Source organism: Siniperca chuatsi, linkage group LG11 (assembly GCF_020085105.1).
Source record: "Siniperca chuatsi isolate FFG_IHB_CAS linkage group LG11, ASM2008510v1, whole genome shotgun sequence".
Lineage (NCBI taxonomy): Eukaryota > Metazoa > Chordata > Actinopteri > Centrarchiformes > Sinipercidae > Siniperca > Siniperca chuatsi.
Genome location: NC_058052.1, coordinates 14657618 through 14677417, shown reverse-complemented (window position 1 = coordinate 14677417; position 19800 = coordinate 14657618). Strand labels below are relative to the sequence as shown.

The window sequence follows — 19800 nt, the reverse complement described above, 5'->3', positions numbered from 1 at the left end:
CCTACATGGCCCTGTGTGAAATAGTGATTGCCCCCTAAACCTAATAACTGCTTGGGCCACCCTTAGCTTGTGATAACTTGCAATGAGTCTTTTACAGCGCTGTGGAGGAATTTTGTCCCACTCATCTTTGCAGAATTGTTGTAATTCAGCCCCATTGGAGGGTTTTCGAGCATGAACTGCCTCTTTAAGGTCATTCCACAGCATCTCAATAGGATTCAGGTCAGGACTTTGACTAGGCCACTCCAAAGGCTTCGTTTTGTTCTTCTTCAGTCATTCAGAGGTGGACTTGCTGGTGTGTTTTGGATCATTGTCCTGCTGCAGAACCCAAGTTCGCTTCAGCTTGAGGTCACGAACAGATGGCCGGACATTCTCCTTCAGGAGTTTTTGGTAGACAGCAGAATTCATGGTTCCATTTATCACAGCAAGTCTTCCAGGTCCTGAAGCAGCAAAACAGCCCAAGACCATCACACTACCACCACCATATTTTACTGTTGGTATGATGTTCTTTTTCTGAAATGCGGTGTTACTTTTACGCCAGATATAATGGGACACAAACCTTCCAAAAAGTTCAACTTTTGTCTCGTCAGTCCACAGAGTATTTTCCCAAAAGTCTTGGGGATCATCAAGATGTTTTCTGGCAAAAATGAGATGAGCCTTGATGTTCTTTTTGCTCAGCAGTGGTTTTCGTCTTGGAACTCTGCCATGCAGGCCATTTTTGCCCAGTCTCTTTCTTATGGTGGAGTCGTGAACACGGACCTTAACTGAGGCAAGTGAGGCCTGCAGTTCTTTGGATGTTGTTGTGGGGTCTTTTTTGACCTCTTGGATGAGTTGTTGCTGCGCTCTTGGGGTAATTTTGGTCGGCCGGCCACTCCTGGGAAGGTTCACCACTGTTCCATGTTTTCACCATTTGTGGATAATGGCGCTCACTGTGGTTCGCTGGAGTCCCAAAGCTTTAGAAATGGCTTTATAACCTTTTCCAGACTGATAGATCTCAATTACTTTATTTCTCATTTGTTTCTGAATTTCTCTGGATCTCAGCATGATGTCTAGTTTTTGAAGATCTTTTGGTCTATTTCACTTTGTCAGGCAGGTCCTATTTAAGTGATTTCTTGATTGAGAACAGGTGTGGCAGTAATCAGGCCTGGGTGTGGCTAGAGAAATTTAACTCAGGTGTGATAAACCACAGTTATGTTTTAACAGGTGGGGCAATAACTTTTTCACACAGGGCCATGTAGGTTTGGATTTTGTTTTCTCTTAATAATAACAACCTTCATTTAAAAACTGCATTTTGTGTTTACTTGTGTTATCTTTGACTAATATTTAAATTTGTTTGATGAGCTAAAACATTTAAGTGTGACAAACATGCAAAAAAAATAAGAAATCAGGAAGGGGGCAAAGAGTTTTTCACACCACTGCATGTACAGTCTTTAAAATTCAAACTCCAGTCCATTTTGCATAGTAACTGTGATTTTTATTGTCTCTGTACAAAATATACACATTCTGAATACATAATGCAACCAGTTGAGGCTAGCTAACTAGACAGTCAGTACAACGGTTTAGTAGGTTTTCATTGTTCTAGACACAGTACATGCGGGTATAGACAGGTTTTACTTGTGGTCAGGAATGGAAGTTAAAAACTGTTGGCAAGGAACAATCAGAGGCAAAGCACTTTTTTTTCCAGAAAATGAAAAAAAAAAGGTTTAAAACAGAAAAAACCTAATTGCAAGGTTGGAAGTGCATATTTTCATCAGGGCCTTAGTACACCCTTATACTGTGCTCTGGGAATTCTAGGAATGAGAGGTTGGATGAGTGCAAAGGTGCTGATACGTGGTAGAGAACATTATTGCTAGTCCATGTTAGTCTCTGCATTTAAAAGACACTACAGCCTATTTAATCACGGCTTGAGTGCCTCTTACTCACACCAGCTTAGATTTCAGAGTATTTCTAGTTTGAAAAGAAGCAAATTAATATGTGGTTACAAATTCTTCTAAAATAATTCATTCATCAGAGCCTAACGTGGGTTTACAACTGAAAGCTACACTTCGGTTTGGACAGTGTGCAGGTAAACCACATTGCCAGTTTACCAAATCGCATCCTTTTATCTCTGATTGCCCCTTGCCCTACTTACTACACAGCATCTCCCTCTCTCTTCACCCACGGGTGGGCTTTATGTTTTAATTTAGAGTGGCTTTATATACCTCTTAAATTTATATCTTTTCTTTGGTGTTACAGAGAGAGGGAGAGTATGGAATAAGGGGTGGGGGGGGCATAAAAAATGTATCAAACCATGTCTCTCTCACTAACAGTACACACACACATATTATGCCTCTTTGAAATTGAATGAGCCTAATTTAATGCAACGAGGGTTTCGAGATTTTCTTTGAAGTGGTAGAACCTGCTACAACCACATGACATTTCCGATTACAAGAAGTTCACAAATACAGTTTGCAATCTAATAAATTCCCATTGAATGTATATTGATTAGTACGACTGTGGTATGCCTGTCTTGTGTTGAGAGAAGCTGGGATGGTCAAAACAGCTCGTCAGCTATAATGCAATCCCCACATTGTACTGCCTCATATCACACCACTGGGAATGCTAGAAAATGTACAACAGTCAATAGACACCTACAGCTAGGACTGTAATAGTTTGGAAGGCCAGGAATTATTCTACCAGAATCCCATGAATGGAGGTGGGTGTTGTCATAATAGAGTCTTACATAGGTAAGATGAATGACATCTCTTTCTGTTACACATGCACACACACAAAGGGTGAGGCACCTGTGAATGACTAGGAACAGCAGACAGACAAGCAGACTTTGGAGTATCTCTGTAAATACATAATTGGATATTAGTGACATCATGCGATATTGAAATCAGTTCCCTGTGGAAAACAACACATTTGAACCTCCATTAAACGGGATCGCTTGGCTCTCCCAATTCGTCAGTTGTTTCCTCAGGAAGTGTCTTTCTCTCTCTCTCGTCCACTAGATGGCAGTAGACTCATTTCTCTTTTTATGGCCGGGCATGAGCAGTAAATACGGCTAGCGGCTCCAGAGAGGTGTTACCCACATGCACAGAGGCAGGATAAGATTCACAAATCCAAATCTCAGTCAGATCAAGGTTCTGGAGCAACTTCCTCCCTCTGAGTTTAGCCATTACAGGCTGAGATAGTTCCTCCATCAATAATAGTAATAAATAAAAGTTCAAATAAAACAGGTGAGGGGTCTTCGGTGTGCCAGTGCCAGTGCCTGCGAGCCCACTGCTTGCCTTCTTTCTCTGTGTCTCTGGGGTAAAACTAAGGTTCTGCATGATGAGGAAGGGAGTCAGGGAAACTCCATTGTTGCTTGGAGAAATGTCACTGGGGGTCCAGGAAGAGGGCCTCTCGGTGCCCTCAGGACTCACAGCTCTCAACAGACACACAAGCACAAGCTTGCAAGTCAGAAGACGGCCACACACACACACACATTCACAAAATCCTGATTCCTCTTACAAACACACTCCCCTCCCTGGTGCCAGCATACTCTCTGGTCCAGATTCTTAGATGACATTGTCAAACAGCTGCATGGACTGCATGATGTTCTCATCCTAGACAGACAAGAGGTTTTGGTAAGGAGGCAGTGTAATTTCTCCTTGTGTGTTACCCAAATGATTCACACTGGGGAAAGTGAGGATTAAAAGTATAGGTTGAAATTTTACAGTATTTTGCAGAGAGTTAGATGAGAAGATTGATACCACTTTCATGTCTGTCCATTAAGTAGGAAGCTAGAGCCAGGAGACAAATAGCCTAGCTTAGCATAAAGAGCGGGAAGAGCTAGCCTGGCTTTGTCCAAAGTAAAAAAATCCACCTACCAGCACCTCTAAAGCTGATTAATTAACACATTGTATCTTGTTTGTTTTATCCTTACACAAACAGAAATGCAAAATGCCAAGTTGTGGTTTCACGAGGAGTTACGTGGTCAGAGCCAGGCTTGCTGTTTCCCGAGACTTTCAGCCTTAATGCTAACCTAATCAACTTCTGACTCTAGCCGCATACTTAATACACAGACCTGAAAGTGGTGTCAAGCTTCTCATCTAACTCAAGTCAAGAATGCAAATAAGCATTTTCCCCAAAATGTTGAACTATTCCTTTATGACTTGAAAATCCACTTTTATGCCCCACCTTTTTGCATGACTCGATGAACTCCTCTATAGTGACCACCCCGTCTTTATTCCGGTCCATTTTCTGAAAAAGAAAAAAAATAAATATATATATATATATATACACAGTGGTTGTGAAAAACTCTTTGCCACCTTCCTGATTTCTTATTATTTTGCATGTTTGTCACACTTAAATGTTTCAGATCATCAAACAAATTTAAATATTAGTCAAAGATAACACAAGTAAACACAAAATGCAGTTTTTAAATGAAGGTTGTTATTATTAAGGGAAAACAAAATCCAAACCTACATGGCCTTGTGTGAAATACTGATTGCCCCCTAAACCTAATAACTGCTTGGTCCACCCTTAGCAGCAACAACTGCAATCAAGCATTTGCGATAACTTGCAATGAGTCTTTTACAGTGCTGTGGAGGAATTTTGGCCCTCTCATCTTTGCAGAATTGTTGTAATTCAGCCCCATTGGAGGGTTTTCGAGCACGAACTGCTTTTTTAAGGTCATGCCACAGCATCTCAATAGGATTCAGGTCAGGACTTTGACTAGGCCACTCCAAAGGCTTCATTTTGTTCTTCTTTAGCCATTCAGAGACCCCACAATCGCAGGTCAGTGTTCATGACTCCACCATAAGAAAGAAACTGGGCAAAAATGGCCTACATGGCAGAGTTCCAAGACGAAAACCACTGCTGAGCAAAAAGAACATTAAGGCTCATCTAATTTTTGCCAGAAAACATCTTGATGATCCCCAAGACCTTTTGGAAAATACTCTGTGGACTGACAACATCATACCAACAGTAAAATATGGTGGTGGTAGTGTGATGGACTGGGGCTGTTTTTTTGCCCAGTCTCTTTCTTATGGTGGAGTCATGAACACTGACGTTAACTGAGGCAAGTGAGGCCTGCAGTTCTTCGGATGATGTTGTGGGGTCTCTGAATGGCTGAAGAAGAACAAAATGAAGACTTTGGAGTGGCCTGGTCAAAGTCCTTACCTGAATCCTATTGAGATGCTGTGGCATGACCTTAAAAAGGCAGTTTGTACTCGAAAACCCTCCAATGGGGCTGAATTACAACAATTCTGCAAAGTTGAGTGGGCCAAAATTCCTCCACAGCGCTGTAAAAGACTCATTGCAAGTTTTTGCAAACGCTTGATTGCAGTTGTTGCTGCTAAGGGTGGCCCAACCAGTTATTAGGTTTAGGGGGCAATCACTATTTCACACAGGGCCATGTAGGTTTGGATTTTGTTTTCCCTTAATAATAACAACCTTCATTTAAAAACTGCATTTTGTGTTTACTTGTGTTATCTTTGACTAATATTTAAATTTGTTTGATGATCTGAAACATTTAAGTGTGACAAACATGCAATAAAATAAGAAATCAGGAAGGGGGCAAACACTTTTTCACAACCACTGCATATTATATATGGACTATTATACTGTATATTCAAGAATTTTGTACATTATCTTCTTTTATAGAACAAAATCTCTATCAGTAATAGTTCTGTGGTTTTAACTTTTAACTAGTTTGACCTGGAAGAAGCTCTCCACATGTTCTCTTGGAGCATCATCCTGCATATTGGGGTATGTGTACTTCCCCATCATGTCATAGATAGACTTCATGATGTCCAACATCTCCTGGAAAGTGAAGGACAAGAAGGGAGAAAATATTATTGAGGATGTAGAAATGGTTGGACAACATAAAAAAAACACTTTGAAGCTGGGCTGTAGACAGGTCATGTTCCTAGTCCTAGTCCTACATACAATATTTTTTGGATAATAAGTAGTTGTTTTATTTATTTATTTTTGCCTTGTTTGATTAATATGACAAACTACTATGAAGTATATTATACACTGTTAATTTCATTTCATTTTGTTAGTTAAATATGACATCTGTGACCATTTTCGCACCCAAAAAGAAGTTGGTTATATCATAGTTATATGAGGCCATATTTACCACAGGGGTATGTTTGACATACTGGAGCCGAATTCTAAATTTCAAAATAAAAGTTGATGTAGTCAGTGATCAATATCCTGGCAGACAAATTCGCACCTGATTTACACCGAAATTGAAATGTACATATAGTAACAGATCGCCAAAACCTCCACATCCCCCAAAATACTGAGGACATTATCTCATAGCCCTCATTAGTAGCTACAGCCCTGCAAGTAATTCAGAGCAACCTAAGAACAGAGTAACCTAATGTGTGTGTGTGTGTGTGTGTGTGTGTGTGTGTGTGTGTGTGTGTGTGTGTGTTACCTCTTTGGTAATGCATCCATCCTTGTTCAGGTCATAGAGGTTGAACGCCCAGTTTAACCGGTCATTAACAGTCCCTCTCAGGATGATAGACAGGCCAAATACAAAGTCCTGAGATAGAAAGGGAACAGTTTACTGTATTGTTTCGGCATTACTTAAATCTTGACACAGTAAATGAAGTCAAATCTTTATCATAGTACTAATCTCTGTGGGCAGGTATTTAGAGGGAATACATATTTTTGTGGATACAGCTGTGGTGGCAAGTTTCACTGGAGCACACATTTGCTTTTATCTCTAAAAGGAAGCCGATATAAGAATTGAGCTCACCTCGAAACTAACTGAACCGTTCTTGTTAGTGTCGAAGGCTTCAAACAGGAAATGTGCATACATACTTGAATCTGCAAAGGTAGAGACTTACAGTAACCCTTGTGCCCCCGAAACATGAGGCAAAGTCTTCGAACAGCTAGGATTAGCAGCAGGCTAAAAATAGCCTAGATATAAGAATCATTTCAAATACAACTGGAGGCGAGAGGATAACATTTCATCAACCTAAATATTATGAAATGAAATATTGCCTCGCCTCTTTGCAGTGCAAGAACTAGAGTTCAGCAGGGCAGATTTATAATGAGTTAATTAGTTCATTACATTGTGATGATGAAAAGCTCCATGTGTAGCTCTACAGAATCAAAGAAATTATGTTATTTACACTTTTATGTCTGAAATGAATGAAGATAGAAAGAATGGTGTAAACTATAGTATTGTGGACACAGTTGAAGCTCTTCAGGTTTAGTGGTAGGAGTTGACAACTCACCTCCCTGCGGAAAGAACTGGGAGTAAATGGTCTTAAAGTTCTCCTCATTCACCACACCACTTGGACACTCCTGGGATACAAATGTGAATTGAGAAAACTCATTAGTTCCCACCTTGCACAGAATATATAAAAGGACTACACAGTAACGTCAGCTCTTGCCAGACTGATACTGCTCTTAACTCTGGTATAACCAGATTTTTAGTTTTCAGTTTATTTGTTGATTTGCAGTCTCTCTCCCCTGCCTCATCACTCTCTTCTTCAGCCAGACCTACATTTTTGAAGCCCCTGTAGAGGACTTGCAGCTCCTTCTTGGTGAACTTAGTCTGCTCCTGCAGCTTGTCCATGCTTTCAGGGCGATGACACACAGTGGATAACTCAAAGTCATCTTCCACGCTGTCTGTGTGAGGGAAAGACCAGTATCAGTTAGTATTTTTCATCACTACACCCACACCAACCTCCACGGCAGCCATGACCTGGCCAACATATTGTAATGAAGTCATCAAACTGATATTGAGCTCATCAAACAGTAGCAAGTAAGTAACAAGTAAGTCTTATACTTTATACATATAGTAAAATAATATCCTTTGTTTACAAGAATGTCAATCATTGTTTTATCACTGAATCAAAATATAAATGCAATTTTCTGTACATAATTGTGAGGTTACTATGGCAAGCAGTTTCCACACATCTTTGTTCCAGCATAAGCTACAGCACTTCATATCACAAAGCAAAACATGGTCAGTAAAGCATCTATAAAATAACTGAATTTCTTTTCTGAAAGCTCAAGCTCAAGTACACTAAAGAAACTGGGGAGAGCCTTATACTGAAGAACATTAATGAACATGGTAAAGAACGTGAAAATGGTAAAGAACAGACATTTTAAAAAGGTGTGGAGACGCGGTCACTAACAGATATTCTTCATCCCATTCTCATTCCATCTGTTTCTCCCAAAATAACTGTCAACTCATAGCAAATGTCATATATTTTACGTTCTTGAACCTCTAGAACCTACAAGTTTTGACCTAACTTTAATCTCTTATCAGCCTGGAAGCTCTGTGATAGGACACACATACACGCACACACACCCACACACACATGTTCCATTGCCCAGAACACAGAACAGCAATAATACCAGAGTGTTTTAGCGTTTGTGGGATTGAGTGTGTTCCTGTATGGTGTCGGTGGCTGTGTGTACAGTACATGACTGCATCCACACAAGTGTCTGTATGAATCTTTTTAATTCACTAAAGAGGCTGGACACATGCAATGAAGTAGAGATGTATAGAGAGTGAAGGAGCACTTGCTTTGACTGATTGAGGGGGTAACCGAGGGATTGCAGCATGGCAGCAGCTTGAGGAATCGCTGCTTTATGGTTTTTTTGCTTTGGCTGTTCGAAGGATTACCTGCAATCACCAACCATAGCACAAAGGTTAGACACGCACACACACACACAAGTCTGTAAATTGAATTTTGTTTTCACACACACATGCATACATGCCTGTAAAACCAAAAAACACACTCCATGCAATGGACAGATGCAACAACAGACTGATTCATGCTGTTTAGTCAAACTGGTAATTGCCTGCTGACCTGGCTTAGCGATGGAAGACCACAAGCACCACTTCTAACAGTAGATATTGCCACACAACAGCAACACAGCGTGACCCCTAGAAACACACAGGGTCCCTAATCAGACTGGCCCTCATATCACAATGCCACATTTAGCAAATTGTATGAAAAACCAGCAGAGTATCAATTCAAAACAGTCAAACATCAACAGTTTTAATTCACAGATTGGCTTAAACAAGGACTTCATTTCACTTCATAGTAGAAAACAATTTGCCAGACAAATGTACTGCAACAACTAGAGCTCATCACATCTATCACCATAGTGCCAGTTAATCTCAAAGCAAACAACTGCATGATGCCTATTTTGGCGTATTTCACAGAACGATAATGAAAATCAGAGAGGAAGTAAAGCACATTCGCACACATGAACCCAGGTACTTACTCTTGCCTCTTAGTTTCCATGGTAACAGTCCCCTCACCTCTTTTAGCAGGACCCCAGCGGTCTGAGGGATGAAGACCATAATGGGGGGAAAACCAATAGAACCACAGTACCTCCACTGACTATCTAGCCTCTGTGATGTGCCACCCTGTTGTCTCTCTGCTCCATGGAACCTCAGGGGCTCTGCCCCTCCTGACCTGTGTCTCTGGCGTCATCTGGAGCCAGAACAGGCAGAGCTCATTGTCCAATGGATACCGGATTAATACATCCAGCCGCCTAGCACAGGCCTAACCCTCTCTGCGCCGGGGTCTGTGTATGTGTGTAACTACATTATCTTTTTCTATGTGGGCCAAACAGCTGACCACAAAGAAATTAATATCAAATACTTTGACCAACAGTTGAAGGTATAAAAATGAATCTGAATACTTTTGAAGTAAGACGCAGGAGACAAACTATGTAGTGAGTAATGATACTGTTAGTATGCACACCTAAAATACATTTCCAGACCCTTGTCATTGTTCACCAATTATGATCTTTACCTTTATACAACAAATATAAAAAAATCAATCTTTAAGTATGTCTGATGGCAAAGTAATCACAATGCATTTCTTAGCAGTGGTGGATGTAGCAATTTAATGTTGTAACTGGTTGAGGTGAAGATAGTTACTAAATGGACTAATCTACTAAATGGACCTTGAGATTGAGATTGTCAATTGCTGTTTTTAACATCAAGACATAAACTTTTAAGCCGACATGGACGAGAAGTCCTTGAAGTGCTCAGAAAACAATTTCATGACAGCTGGGTAACTCCATTTGCTGAGGAAGATCATGTGATAAGATCGAAAGTTCCAGAACATCTACTAAATGGACCTTGAGGTGAGATTATTTCATCAACTAACTGCAACTTCTTTATATACTATTGTTAGTTTCATTTACTGCATACCAATGCATCATATTTTCCATCAAATGTTTTGTATGTAAATATTCAACGTAACCACAGCTGTCAGATAAATGTCGTGGAGTAGAATTTTCAATATTTCAATTCGCAAGATACAGTGGAGAAGTATAAAGTAGCAAACAAAAATGGAAACACTGGCAAAGTCAAAACACCTCAAAACTGTACCTACACACAATACTTGAATAAACATACTTAGATACTTCCCACCAGTGCTTAAGGTATATCTAAAGTCTCTAGCATAGCATTGAAGATTGCAGTTTTGATGAGGTATCTATTAGTAACTGTTGTGAAATACATTTTTAAAGTAACCTTCTCAACTCTGATTGTTATTGTGTTACAGATACAGCTTGTCTCTGGGTGCGAGCAGACTAAATTTAATTTCTACTGATTGTTCTGAAGGCCTGAACGGAGATAGGTAAAAAAAAAAGTCATGATTTCTACTTCCTCTGCTCTGCATGGAACACTGAGCTTGAAATACTTGTAAGGACCATGAAAGCTGAATCTACTGGAAACTGTCAATGCTTAGATATGAGACACCTTTTCCTCTCTCCCTGTCTCAAAGCCCTCTCTCCTTTGCTGGTGTTGAAATGTCTTGCTTGTTGTGATGTCTTTGAGTAAATATGCTCCAGCTGTCTTGGCCAAGTCTTTCTTGGAATAGAGATGTCTGATCTCAGAGGGATTAACCTGATTTTAATACACACATGCACTCTTTAAGGTCCCCTATATTTGATAAAACGTGACCCAAAAACATCTTCCTACAACTGGTTTCTTGGACCCAGGCTGTAACCATGTATATACAGTATTATGCAGTATCTATCTATCTATCTATCTATCTATCTATCTATCTATCTATCTATCTATCTATCTATCTATCTATCTATCTATCTATCTATCTATCTATCTATCTATCTATCTATCTATCTATCTATCTATCTATCTATCTATCTGTCTGTCTGTCTGTCTGTCTGTCTGTCTGTCTGTCTGTCTGTCTGTCTGTCTATCTATCTATCTATCTATCGTAGAAACTAACTGCTATTGTTTTTCTCTCTTTCAGAGCTGTGTTAAAGCATACTATCAACTTAGAATTTAGAAAGATACAGTATTTACATGGAAGTTGTATCTGATATTAACAGAATGCTGTGGTTGAAAACAGTCCTTGGTTGAAAACAAGTAGGTTACTGCGCTCACTATGCTACTGAAGTAACGCGTGATCAATTTGTTCTTCAGCCTTTGAAGTTAAAATTGTTTTTTGAGTGGCACTAACAATGAGACCAGAAATTATTTCATTTTGGCCTGAGTAGGCAGAAAAGTAAAAACTGTCTATTTTTCATTAGCCAGGGGAGGGAAAAAAAACGCTACTTTCTGTGTTCTACAGCTGTTGTGCAGTATGACACTCTTACCCAGCATGCCCTGTAGTGATTGTGCAATTAGAGTTCAATAGTTTCCCCCAGGGTATACTGACAGACCATCACAACTCTTCAGGAAATAAGAAAAACAGCTCTATTTTTAGCTTGATGGCAACACAGTTTTGGCAATATCCAGTAACTTTTGAAGGAGCTTCGTGTTTCATAAACCGTAAACAAGAGATCTGAGGATTTTCTCAAGGCACAGAGAAACTGTGTAATCCCTCAACCAAAGTGAAGGCAGCAAACATATTACAGTTTAGAGCCACAGTGATACATATGCTGCTGATGAAGATACAGATTGGTTGTGCAGATCCAACACTGAACCGTTCAACTATGATCTCTAGTCCCTCCTGACACCTAGTGATGAGAGAAGTAGAACTGCAATTTTAACACAAATATTAGCATAAAATAAAAATTTATAGGCAACGTGCTGGTTCAGTTGGTTCTCCATGCCTGTGGTTTCAAATGAGGCCTGGGAACTTCACCTAATGTCATTCATCTCCTCCCACTTCTCCTGCCTATCATCACTTTTAACTGCACTCCAGCTATTTAGTATTGCACTTTCATTAAGTTGGGGGACTCAAAAGAGGCAAAAAAAAGAAAAGAATGCTCAAAATCAGTGCAACAGGGGCAGAGATATCCTGACGTTTATCCGCTAAAATGGCTCAAGCTCCAAAAACACCAGATCCTAAATTTCCCATAATGCATTTTTTTGTTAGAGCCTCGCTGTCTGGTAAAAGCTCACATATTCCAAACTCCTACTTTGTCAGACAGGTGCTTTGTTGCATGTCATTCCCCCTTTTCTCCCTCTCCATTCCTGTCTGTTTCCCTACAGTACCTAATCTAAAGGCAAAAAAAAAAAAAAAAAAATCAAAATTGTATCAAGCCCAAGCTTGGAGAGTACACAGAAGACATTACACTGTACAACTCTTCATGACTAGCAAAGTGATCTTGATATATAAAATTGGTGGAATGCCCCTTTAAGCAAAAACAACACAAATATTTTAAAAAGTCATCCTCACCACAGTAAAAATAAGAAGAAATGGAAGAAGTATTGAATGATGCATTTCAGAGACATTAAGATGTGTTTTGGACATGAATTATTCATGCAAATGTATTTGGTTAGAAGTTTTCAATCTCCTCTGTATCATAAATGCACCAAAATACCCAGTTTTAACATGCTCCACGTTTATGTGAGTTAGAAATGTATGTACTTGTACTAGTATTTCAGTCTCAGACAAAACCATGCACGCACACACGCACACGCACACACGACCATAAATAGGTGTGACAAACATGACAGCTATATAGTGAAGAAATTAGGTCAAACTACTTTGTTATGATTAACCCTATAAACACTTCAGAAACACACACAAACACATATGTAGACACCCCTCTTTCCTAATGTCCCCTCACCATATTCATCATTTTGACTTCTCACTTGGCGCCTCTCTCTCGCTCTCTTACCATTTCTCTTACCTGCCGTGGAAAGGTCGATAAGCCCCAGAAAGTGCATCAGTTTGAGGGAGCTGCAGACCACCAGGAGGATGCCCACAGTCTGCAGCCCCTCCACCTCCCACTTGTCTTGGAAGAACAGATGCATCCTTTCCCCCTTCCTCTCTCTCTTTTTCTGTCAACAAAAATGTTTGTCTTGCCCTGAGGCAACCACGTTCCCCCCCTCAGCTCCAACCAGGAATGCACCGTCTTCGGTTCTTCCGTCTCTCCTCTCAGTCTCCCTCTATGTGCCGGTATTTGGCCATCCTAACTCTCCCCAGCTCCCCGCCTGCTTTCTTTACTGAAGGTAGATTGTTATTCTCCTTGCTTCTTCATCGAGAACAGTAAGTGCGTGGCAGCACTGTCGACTTGCTGCTCCACCCCCGCCGCCTCCGAGGCTGTCACAGGTTGTTTAAGTTCCAGGTGAAGTTCGGACAATTTACCATGTGTGTCCTGGCAGGTTGGCGGCAATTGTTTCCTTCTCTCTGCTTTTCTAGCTACTGACTCTCAAACTCTCTCTACTGTCTGCCTGTCCTCCCTCTGCCTCTCTTTCTTGCCTTACCTCCGTCACTCTCCCCCTGCTGCATCCCTCCCCATGTTTAATTGGGTCAGTGATTGGACTGAATGAAGGGAGGAAAGAGGAGGGAGAGGAGAAATGGAAGGAGGGAAAATATGGAGGAGTACTACTTGTAGGTTAAGAGGGAAAGAGAGAGGGGGGACATGCAAAAGACAGATGAGAAGAATGAACTGGAAAATGAGCTAGGAAGAGAGATCTGGAAAGGAAGGGCAAGATGGAATGGTTAAAGGAAGAAATAACAGCAACCAGGGGTGTAGCAAGGACTGAATCCAAATGATAAAAACAAAAAGAGGTAGCAGGGGGAAAATGAAAGACAAAATTAGGAGAAGAAGAAGCAGAGAAAGACTAACAGAAGGGAGGAGGGGGGCTGTGACGACAGAGAGGCGAAGCATCTGACCCAGCAGCTACTGTGGACAAACTCACAGATGTGGCAATCTCCCCTGAGTGTAAAATCAACACACGTGCACATACAAACACACAGCCTGGAGGTGAAATCTGGCTATATAACATGTACTGCATATAAGCCAACGCAGTGGGGAATATTTCAGTTGGCATGGGATATACTGATGTCACATCTGGCACAGTGACATCCGAACTACAGACAGACACAATCTCTAAAGATAAAAAAAAAAAAGGATTTAAAAGAATGAAATCACAATGCTGCATTTTGGCTAGCATGTAGATTTTTTAGACTTCCCATATGGATTTAACGTACCTGATGGGGTCATGTGTATGACTGATTTAGGCCTTTTAACCTTTCAACAAAGTGCAGCAAAAAACAAAGATGGCATGACAGTAAATACAACAGGATACAGCCTTTTGAACCCTCTGAAACATAATGTTGAGGTAGGATTTGATGAAGGAAATTATCATTCTGAATAGGAGCAGGGATGCACTGATGTGATCGGTATCGACCCTGATTCTAACCTTATTACTGTTAAAAAAACCAACTGTTTCTGTCAGTTGCAAAAATAAAACCATTTTCTGATCTAACATCACTATGGTTAAGGTTTGGTTAGGTTTAGGCACAAAAACAACTTGGAGCATGGTTTGGGTTCCTAACTCTTAGGGTAGGGTAGGCTCGTGGTCATGGTTAAAAGAAACCAACGTTGACTTTCAGTAGGAAATGGGAAGAGAACAATGGTCTTGCGAGTCACAGTCCGACGTTCTGCTAAACCATCCAACCACCCTAACCTCCTCCCTCTGCGGACTTTGTGGCTATACCAAAACGTCATATAACTTCCTCCTTTTCTCCCAATGGACAGGAGTCAAAAAAACTACGGCTTCTAGAGGGCTTTGTAACTCAAACATAAATATATTTTGTTTTGGGGCATTTGCTGAAATGACTGATGCTTTTGTTCTTCTTGGGAGGACAGTCTCTGGAATTGGTATTGGGCGAGAAAATGTCATTGCATCCCTAAATAAGAAATGGCGAGACTTCAACAAAAGTGGAAGGTGATACCCCTTGGCTTCAGAGTCCTCCACGTCACTCCACTCCATGTTCAACACCCCCATTATAAAAGCTGGAAGTGAATGCTCTACAGGAAACTGAGGGGGGAGATGGGGGAATATTTAGTCCCTAGCACTTAAAAAGCATACGTGCATGTGTCTGTCTGTGCCTGTGAGCAGGTCGGCTCACTGCCAGACAGAAAGAAACCAGGAAATGGAGAGGAGGGTAAAGCGTAAGCTGACCGAGACAGAGAGGTTTACGGAGGGCTTGATCTGTCTGTCGTGTGATTAATGATTCAGAGTCAAAATGAGGCCTAGAGCTACAGTATATAGCTGCTAAACCTCAGGGAGCACACGTCTTAGAACAGCCTTGTGAGACTGAACAACCTACACACTAATCAGAGGTAGATGCATGCTCTTTGGAAAACAAAACGGCAAAAAGGCATTATTTTGTGGTCGCAGAAATAGTTCATGTTCAAAGTAAGAAACTGGGCCCATGGACGCTCAAAGTGTGCAACGATCAATCACTGTCATTTAATGTGAGAGAGTCAACTGTGGCAGTCAAGTGCTCCAAATACAATAAGGGAGACCTTATAGGGCTTCTAATGGCACCGAAGGATCAGACATTATTACAAAAGGTCTTTATGATCATGTAAATTGAGATGAAAGAGAACATAATTGAGAAAAATGGTCATTAAACGAATAAATTAAATGAATTACTTCACAGCTGGTCATCTATAGAGATTTCTAATCTACATAAAGCATTATATTACCCTATATTTTGCATTTATGGGCATGATTAATTAAACAGGGTACATAAATTCGTAAATACAGTGACATATTCAGGCCAGTAAATTCTCAAACACGATAAGGATGAAAGTGTGAGAGATTAAGGCTGGTCGTGCCTATCTGTCATGATCTCTTACATAAAGCATTAGGATATCTGTCATACACCGAGACAGAAATGTAAGATCAATATGTTTTAAAAAAAGAAAAAATTCTCCCCTTTAACTTCGCTCCTTTCCTAAAGCTCTTACATGACGGCTCTGTGATTCCAAGAATATTGTAAGGCACTGACCTTTGAACTTATTACTGTTGTTGTTGTTGGTGGTGCTTCTAATAATGGTAACATAAATCTTAGTTTACTTCAGTGTTGCACTGATTGTAACCCTGTATGCATTGATTTGGTGACTTGCAGGTCAAAAGATGTCTAGACGTATCGGTTACTGTAAAACCACGATAGGCTAAATTTAGTTGAGAAGTGAGTTTTTTTAGACGTCCAGATTACACATAACCTTTGTTTCAATAGCATTTCAATGACTATGTCAGCATGTATTTAGGAGCTGCTTCAAACTGAAATACAGTTATGCTTTTGAAATAATTATGTAATCTGGATGTCTAAACATGAGTCTACAGCCACGCTAGTGGCTCTGTGAGACTGTACTTAGGCACAGCGGTGCTTTGCCAATGTGCTCACAGTGACCAACATATGCTAATTAGCAATAAACAAAGTGCAGCTGACTTGATAATGATGGCACTACATGAAAAGTTAAGGGATCACCAAAGTGTTTACAATTCATCCTGAAAGAAACATGAAATTTCATGGCAATCCATTCTATAATTGTGGAGACATTTCACTCATAATCTCACATGTTAACCTCATGGTGGCACTAGAGGAAAAGTCAGGGGTTCATCAAAGTCATTGCCAATCCATCCAGTAGCCAATGACCGACAGACAAACCAACATTGGCATCCGTTAGCATAAAAGTCAACCAAATTTTGCATCTACACGTCTTTTGATTTACTAATCACCAAAGCTGTGACACGTCTCTTGATATAAAAGTTAGTTAAACAACAAAAACACATCCATAACTGCAAACATGCACACACGTCAACATTACAGCTGTCACTTCAAAGCTAATCAGATATGAGCTCTGTGCAGTCTGTGTCCAACAGAGCGAAAGTGTGAGTTATATAATTAGCAGGCCAGTGGTGAGCATACAAAACAGCTTCCAGAAAAGTTCCTCAGACGTTTCTTCTTCTCCCTTGACCTCTACTCATCACCTCAAAAAGGTCTTGTAAAGGCAGTGAGACTCCTTCAGGGCGAGAGCTTATTTTAGCCTAAACTGTTTACGGCTGGTGTACATGAGGAAACGATGCCTGTAATTCATCCCGAGAGATGTTCTGATCTTAATATAATGATGACCATTCACTTGCCTGAATGGTGTTGACACCCTCACACACACACACACACACACACACACACACACACACACACTTAGATTGTAATAAAATTACGTTAAGTTAATCAGTCTTAGTTGATTAGTCTCTGTGAGACATATTTTGCCTGAAGCCAGACACACAGAGTAATTGAAATACCTCCATATTTAGACGTCTACCTGGGCAATTATTCCTCTCAAAACTGATTAAAATGTCTAAGGGGTGTGTGTGTGTGTGTGTGTATATGTGTGTGTGTGAATGCATGCAGTGAAGGAGACACAGAGGAGGTCATTGACAAATGGTGCTCAAAATTGGCTAGTGTGTTTCCAATTAGATAAGTGAAAGCAGAGAACCATTTGCATAGATCATTAGCTTTTGAGGATATTTTTAATACTGCGATGTGGGACAAAAACAGATTTATTCTACTGAGGCTGAGTCCTTTCAGTATAAACTACAGAGAGCTGCTAATGAACAGTTTTCTTTAGAAAGTGCAAACAATCAGGTGAGGAGGAGGGATCAGAGAGGTTTTCTCTTTTGCGGAAAAAGAGCGTAAAGGATTATTTCTGTGTACATGAACAGCATCTATACTGAAAATTAGATAAATAGTTAAATTTAGACATTGGTCTTCAGGAATATACTGTTATATATGGCCATGTGTCTTGTTTGGATACAAGTTTATGTGACAGTTGATGAGGAAAAAACAAGTTTAGGTGGTAATCGTGAATATTTTTGAAGGAGGGGTGAAAGTGTGAAGCATTGCTACTTAATCAAAGATTTACAACCATTATCAGTAATTTTTTATTTATTATTTATTATTTAAATATATTTTTCTTGTACATTTTTGTTAGAGGAAATAAGCCATGCATGATGATCTTGATGACAATCAAAAATACTGATGTTTCTTTCAGTTAATTTTTTAAATTAATTATAATGACCAAAACAGAGCACAATTTGTTTTTTTCTATTATCAATTATTAATCAGTAGCCTTTTCTTTCTTTTTCTCAGCAATTGGATGATGTACATTTATAATACACTGAAATCTAACATGTGATATCCTACAAGTGGTTCTCAACACTAAAAACTTATTTTGTGTCACGTTCAAACACATGGCTGAAAACCTCTGACCTTCCCAAACATATATTCCAGTAATTAACGTTTACACCTGAAGAGGGCAGTGCAAGGTAAGACATTTGGTTAGCAACCCTGTATTGAACAGTGTTGTCAACCTCTAGCTATTCTCTTTCTCTTTGTTATTGTCCTTCATTTAAATTCCGCTCCAGAGACCAGACTAACACTGGGAGGGTAATGAAAGATCACAAGCCATTAACAATTTCCAACACACATTCACACAATACTGAAAGGGATAGTAACACTCATGTTTGCTATTATGACAATGTTTCAGCTCAAAACCACAGCAGACCAAACAAACAACCTTCTTTTCTGGCACTAAACTGCATTTAAGCTTTTTTAAATGCATCCTTTGTTTTTGAGTGGTGTAAAGCAGTCAATCTAAATTGGGTTTACATCACTCTCAACAATTCTCTAAACTTATTTCCATCAAATCATAAACGCTCTGCTGTTTCCTACCAGGAGCCAAATCAGGTAAACATCCTGAACGGGTCGATACGACAGAAAAATAACTTTCTAGCAGGTAATAGGGTTTGAATCTCAGCTCTCTGAAGGCTTGGTTTCAGCTGTTGCAAGATTTGTTTCTAAAAAGATCCTACAACAAATCTTCACCATTTTCCAGACAAACAATCATTACTATGTTGGAACAAAAGACAGTGAAACATTGAACTTAGAGTAAAACTCAACCAGCTGGCAGCAGCATACAGGAAAGTTATCCTAAACGTTTATTGGGATCCAGCCATGAGTGAAGATCAAATTGGCAGTTAAATCAATGGCAGAATGACAGCAGCCTGTAGCTTTTCTTTGTTGTTGTAAAACAGGGTGAATAATAGCCACTGTTTGCCCAACATAAATGTTTTATCCTGTTGAATCCTGCTGCAAGGCTTGTGTGGCCTTGTTAATATGTATGTGTGTGAGTGAGTGAGTGAGTGAGTGAGTGTGAGAGAGAGAGAGAGAGTATGAGAAAGAAGATGAGAATAAATGGATTGAGAGAGAGAAACTTGTGTAAATAGGCAGCAGAAAGCCAAGACTGTACTTGTACTCACATTTTCATTCACCTTCTTGAGTGAGTGACTGGGAACTTTTAATTTTATTTAGAACACATTCTCAACACTTACAGTATACATGACAAAAAACACAATGGTTTGCTTGTGCCTACTTGTTACATCTCTGTGGGTCTACACAGGTACACTATGAACATGTTACATTTTGAGCATCCTTATTTTTTATCAAGAGGTCAAATGCCTTTGTGTGAACAGCAGAGCTACTGAAAGTAGAAACAGTGGAGCAGTATAGCAACCATCATTTGCCTAAATTCTCCCAAAGCACAGTGAATTAATTA

At 39.9% G+C, this 19800-nt stretch overlaps 1 protein-coding gene across 7 annotated transcripts in view; it reads right to left on the bottom strand.

Moving 5' to 3' along the window:
- Positions 1–1449: 1449 nt before the first annotated feature.
- LOC122883962 (Kv channel-interacting protein 2-like) overlaps positions 1450–19800 on the bottom strand; it is a 100190-nt gene continuing 81839 nt past the window's right edge. For 4 of the 7 annotated variants that reach the window (XM_044213169.1, XM_044213167.1, XM_044213166.1 and 1 more), the window contains exons 2-8: positions 7490–7614; positions 7218–7287; positions 6734–6804; positions 6410–6517; positions 5683–5787; positions 4162–4224; positions 1450–3587 (exon numbers count right to left, since the gene is read on the bottom strand). In XM_044213169.1, the coding sequence (XP_044069104.1) occupies positions 3540–3587; positions 4162–4224; positions 5683–5787; positions 6410–6517; positions 6734–6804; positions 7218–7287; positions 7490–7614 (590 nt within the window). In that variant the 3' untranslated portion in view covers positions 1450–3539. Of the gene's footprint in view, positions 3588–4161; positions 4225–5682; positions 5788–6409; positions 6518–6733; positions 6805–7217; positions 7288–7489; positions 7615–8521; positions 8621–13056; positions 13848–19800 lie in introns of those variants that run through there. The other 3 variants (XM_044213162.1, XM_044213163.1, XM_044213164.1) reach the window with 3 other exon arrangements.